The following is a 6000-nucleotide window of genomic DNA, read 5'->3' as shown; positions in this document are numbered from 1 at the left end:
GATTGTTGTTTAGTAATCTGATGCCATTCCAATTCCTCTTGGTATTCCTCAGGTCTGGGAATGTTTCTTGTGTTATTTCTATTTCTTTATTCTCTTTTTAAATTGAGATATACTTTACCATCTCACTCACCCTTTTAAACTGTATTGTTCAATGGTTTTCAGTATATTCAACAAGCAGTCGTGAATCACCATAATCAAATTTAGAGGGTTTTCATCACCCTCAAAAGACATCCCAGGCCAGGTGCAGTGGCTCACGCCTGTAATCCAGCACTTTGGGAGGCAGAGGTGGGCGGATCGCTTGAGCTCACAAGTTTGAGACCAGCCACATAGCGAAACTCCGTCTCTACAAAAAATACAAAAATTAGCTGGGCATGATGGTGCATGCCTATAGTCCCACCTACTTGGGAGGCTAAGGTGGGAGGATGGCTTGAGTTGCGGGGGCAGAGGTTGCAGTAAGCCAAGATAGCACCACTGTACTCCAGCTTGGGCAACACAGCAAGACCTTGTTTCACACACACACAAAAAATCCCATACCCATTAGCAGTCACTTCCTATTCCTTCCACCCTCTCCATCTTTCCAGCCTTAGGCAGTGACAGATCTAATTTTTGTTTCTGTAGATTTGCCTATTCTGGACAGTTCATTTACATGGAGTCTACAAAATTCAGCAGTCTTTTGTGAGAGGCTTCTTTCACTTGGCATGTTTTAAGGTTCATCTACACTGTGGCATTTACCAGTACCTCATTTCTTCTTATTGCCAAATAATATTCTATTGAGTGGATAGTCCACATTTTATTTATCCATTCATCAGTTCATGAACGTTCAACCTGCTGCTACAAACATTTGTGTGTAAGTTATTGTGTGAGCATGTTTTCAATTCTCTTAGGTTTAGAACGTGGAGTAAAATTGCTGGGCCATATGGTAACTGCATTATCTCTTTGATAATTTTGACTCTGCTGCTTTTTCTGCATGCTGTCTCTGGAATGGGTATCGATTAGACTTTGAACTTTATGAACTTATTCTCTTTATTCTTACTTTTCTAATTTGCCATTTCTTAATCTTTCTGTTTTATTTTTGGGAAAATTTCATTTTATCTCCCAGCCCTCCCACTGAATTTTTATTTCAACTTTCATATTTTTAATTTTCAAAAACTTTTTCTTATTTACTGAACATTATTTAATAGCATTCCGATTTTCCAAAAAATGTATGATTTTCTCTTCTTTCTGGGAGTACAGTCATCATTCTGGGATTTTGCTTTGTATGTATCTGTTTTCTTTGAGGTCCTTTATTCTCTTTGGTTTTTGTTTTAATTCACTCAATTAACCACTATGCATCGAGGGCCCATCATGTGCCAGCAATTATTCCAGGTGGATGGAACAAAGATTCCTGCCATTAAGGGACTTACAGTTTTTGGGTCTGTCTTTGATGCTGGAGACTCTCCTCAAATATTTGGTGAATCAGTTTTGTGCATTTTTAAAATATAAAACTTAAATAAAGTGCAGAAATTTTAAGTGTATAGTTCAACAAAATTTTACATACATATACAGCCATGTGAGCACCACTCAGATCAAGATACAGAACATTTCGCTCACCCAAAAATGTTTCCCGTGCCATTCCTAGTTAATATCTCCCCTCTCCCCAGAAGGAACCACCATGGCTTAGTTTTGCCCATTCTATGATTCCATATACAGGATGTATTCTCTTGTGCCTGGCTTTGCTTCTTTTATTCAATATAGTATCTTTGATATTGATCCACATTGTTATAACAGTAATTTGTTCTTTATTCCTGTATTCCTTCCCTGATTATTTGCCTAAAACATTCAAGACTGCTCAAATGCCACCTCTTCTACAAAGACTTCCATGGCTACTCCCCTAAGTTCCACACATACATCCATCATACCATTTGCTGCATGGCATTATCATTGTTTGCACACTCATCCTCTTCACTGGAATATGACCTTCCTCAAGGCAACACTTGTCCTGAGTGTTTTCATTTCCTTTATCAAAAGAAGTAATAACAGTGATCATAGAGTACTCATATGCGCCAGTTATTAGTCTAAGGCCTTCACATTATGAACTCATTTACTTCTCAGAATAACACTATGAGGTAGGCATAATTATTATCCCCATTTTGCATATGAGAAAACTGCAGCATAGACAGGTTATGTAACTTGCCCAATGTCACTGAACTAATAATGGTAGAACTGCAATCTGAACCCAGATGATCTGGCTCGGAGACTATGCTCTTTAAGATCTCTGACTTTTGATCATAGACAGGTTAAGTAACTTGTCCAATATCATTGAACTAATAATGGTAGAACTGAAATCTGAACTCAGATGATCTGGCTTAGAGGCTGTGCTCTTAAGATCTCTGACTTTTGATCCGAGTAGGTGTCCAACTGTATGTGTTGAACACATGAATAAATGAATGAAGGTGGATAGAGAAGATAGGTGTTCACCAGAAATCAAACAAATTCAGCCTTAGAAAAGAAAAAGTACATCTTACAAGATGAAATCATACTGTTTGAAGCAAATAAAAAATTTGGTTTTATTCACTTTGTCCTCTACGGAGCCCAAGCCATAAAGGGCCAGGGAAAGAGGTCCAGGATAAGATTTTCTGTGGGCTTGTGTTATGGACTCAATGTTTGTGTCTCCCCAAAATCCATATGATGAAGCCTTAACTCCCATGTGCCTGTAGCTGTATTTGGAGATGGGGCCTCTAAGGAAATAATTAAGGTTAAATGAGGCCATAAGGGTGGGGCTCTGATCTGATACAATTAGTGTCCTTATAAGAAGAGACACCAGAGAGCTTGCACTCTGTCTCTCTCTCCACATGCATGCACTGAGGAAAGGCCATGTGAGGACATAGTAAGGAGGTGGTCATCTACAAGTCGGGAAGACAGCCCTCACCAGAAACTGCATTTGCCAGCACCTTCTCATGGACTTCTAGCCTCCAGAACTGTGAGAAGTAAGTATCTGTTGTTTAAGCCACCCAGCCTGTGGTATTCTGTTATAGTAGCCTAAATAAACAAATGTAGATTTTGGTACCAGTTTTCAGAAACCAGCTTTGACAGTGTTCTCTCTTCTTTGGGACTAGACTTAACCTTCTTGTGTTCTTATTATTATTTTGAAACAGGGTCTCACTCTGTCACCCAGGCTGGAGTACAGTGGTGCCATCCTGGCTCACTGCAACTTCTGCCTCCTGGGCTCAAGTGATCCTCTCATTTCAGCCTCCTGGGTGGCTGGGACTACAGGTGTGTGCCATCACACCCTGCTAATTTTTGTATTTTTTGTAGAAATGGAGTTTCACTATGTTGCCCAGGCTGGGCTCAAGTAATCTGTCCACCCCAGCCTCCCAAAGTGCTGGGATTACAGGCATGAGCCCACCGCGCCTGGCTATTTCTTTTCTGAAAGATAATTTTAAGACCCTATTCAATCCAGACTCTTTTTATCATAGAGCAAGATTTGATTTTCAATTTTTTCCTTCAACCTTTCCAATTCCTTAAAACTACAGACTTTCTTGCTTTTAATCCTTAGCTTACTAGTTCTTGGCCTATGCAGAAATGCAACTTCTCCTCTTACACAGTATACTTATTCAATATTATTACTGCTATTGGTCATGCTTTTCTTAGTTAATAATGCTAATACGTACTGTCTTTCCCATGGTATTTCTATTTTAAACTCTGCTATAACTATGGAGTAAAACTCATAGTTTTACTCAAGAGGATTTCAAATCTCAGCTGTCTGCCTGGGGACTTTAAAATATAACCATTTTTTAAAAACTTATAAAAATTTCCAACACAAAGTAGAATATATTCATTACACAGATTCAACATTAACAGGATTTTTGTCACATTTCCTTAATTGATTCCTTGTTTCTCTGCTGAATACTTCAGAGCAAATCTATCATGTCATTTAAAAACTCTATGTAGCACAATATACCTCTCTTAAAAGGGAGGGACCATGTTCTTATATAATCAAAATGCAAGTAGCTTATATAATCTAATAGAATTAACAATAACTCTTTTGTTTGGGGACCTCTGAAGTGAAACAAATCATACAGAATTTTAATACTATAAAAACATTAGCACTGTAAAAACAGCCACATATTATACAGCCTCAAAACAGTTTTAAACTGAAGTCTAGTATGTTCAGAAACGCAGGGTGCTGACCCACCATCCAACTGAAGCTGAGCTCAGGAATGCCTAAGACAACTCATAAAAATACACAGCATCAAGATCAGTCTTTGTACATTATTTCAATGAAAAACACATGGCTGTGTACAAATATACAGATCTCAAACTGTAACATTGAAACACAAAATGCAGTAAAGTGGCTTTATAAGTTTTCTTCACTGAGACAGACCTTCTGGTGACTTCTGGTGAATCTAGACATTTATAATTATTAATACATAATAAGCAAGAGAAATACAGATTTTCCAACCTCATGATCAGTAAACTCCTTTGAAAAATGAATGAAGGTATCAGAGTCATCAAAAGGGGAAACAGTTGGTAAGTTTGATGGCCCTGCCTACACTGTATAATGTAAGACACACAATAAGAGCTATAAGAAACTATAGTTAAATGTTAGAAGTAAAGCCAATATCGTTTTCTCAGACTTCTCCCAGTGATTATATACCTGATATATAAACATCTTCAAATGTAAAATAGTTCAATAACACAATGACACTTTGCCAGTGTATTAATCTGATATATATTTTGAACTGGAATGATCTGTAAAGAAATAAATAAGAAACCCTAAAAAGAAACCATTAGTTCCAAGTCAAATTATGTTAATGGTCTATAGAAAAAAGTGAGTGCGGGCAGGAAACACTGGCTACATGCCAATTTTTATTTCAAAGAGTAATGTTGCACAAATAATAGTTATCATTGTCTTACACAACAAAAAATCCTAAAGTTAATCTCACAAACCTAAATTAGCTGAACATGGAGTAACAAAGTCAAAGCCAGTATTATCATCAGCACATTAATTTGATAAATCAAACTACATCTTTAAAAAAAAAACCCTGCATCTGCTGCTGTGCAGAACTGATAATTACTTTTCAGCATGTAAACGAAAAATCATTATACAGCTCTCTCTCTTTTTTTTTTTTTCCTAGAAAGATGTATACCAGGGAAACACAACAGAATTTGTTACTTGTTAAATCCCACAAAAGCTACAAGGGAGCTGAGAGTTGATGGCACTTAAGGACAGTAAAAGTCTGCACTTTTAATATTTTTAATACCCACTGATGGGCTTTGTGTCAATACTTTTTAAAATGCTTTTTATTTACAATAGATAAAACAGTAAGGAAATACAATATTATATCATATCCCCGCACAGAGATACTATATCTGTATAAATGAATCACTAGTAAAAGAGTTATTTCTTATTTCAAATGAAGTCTTATCTAGGTATTAATTAGGCTGTAATCTAAATGTTGATGGTGCCTATTTTCAACTCCCAAAATAAACAGAAAGAGCTCATGTATCAAGATTAATTTTCTTTGGCCGCAATGGATACCATTTTCTCTGGGGGCAGTCTTTAGTTTGCTTTCTTTTCAGTACCACGTTAGAGGTTTTCCTGGAAGCAGTCTCTGTTGGTGTGGTTTCTATCTGTGTTATAAAGTTCTCAGGTTTAGCATCTGGTTTCCTATGACAACTGGAAAAGACTTCTTGGTGAATCCTCTGGAGGTGGATAACAGGCTGCATCCTGAGAACTTGGGAAAATCCCTCTCCTTGTTCAATTAATGCAGGCAAGGACTTCAAACAAACAAAAACAGTAATATTCAACATTAATCTCAGGTTGAAACACAAACAGACAAAGATGGATGCCATACTCTAAATTTTTTTTTTTTCTTGAGAAGTCTTGCTTTGTTGCCCAGGCTGGAGGGCAGTGGTGTGATCTCAGCTCACTGCAATCTCCACCTCCTGGGTTCAAGCGATTCACCTGCCTCAGCCTCCCGAGTAGTTGGGACTACAGGCGTGCACCACCACACTTGG

The 6000-nt window shown here is 37.5% G+C and overlaps 1 protein-coding gene across 5 annotated transcripts in view; it reads right to left on the bottom strand.

The window, feature by feature from the left end:
* Positions 1 to 4828: 4828 nt before the first annotated feature.
* NSL1 (NSL1 component of MIS12 kinetochore complex) overlaps positions 4829 to 6000 on the bottom strand; it is a 53739-nt gene continuing 52567 nt past the window's right edge. For all 5 annotated transcript variants that reach the window (XM_514183.8, XM_003308742.6, XM_054658543.2 and 2 more), the window contains one exon: positions 4829 to 5760. In XM_514183.8, coding sequence (XP_514183.2) covers positions 5482 to 5760 — 279 coding nt within the window. In that variant the 3' untranslated portion in view covers positions 4829 to 5481. The remainder of the gene's footprint in view (positions 5761 to 6000) is intronic.

The sequence above is a fragment of the Pan troglodytes genome, chromosome 1 (assembly GCF_028858775.2).
Source record: "Pan troglodytes isolate AG18354 chromosome 1, NHGRI_mPanTro3-v2.0_pri, whole genome shotgun sequence".
Classification (NCBI taxonomy): domain Eukaryota; kingdom Metazoa; phylum Chordata; class Mammalia; order Primates; family Hominidae; genus Pan; species Pan troglodytes.
Note: the sequence above shows the minus strand (reverse complement) of the source record. Positions and strands in the feature narration are given on the sequence as shown.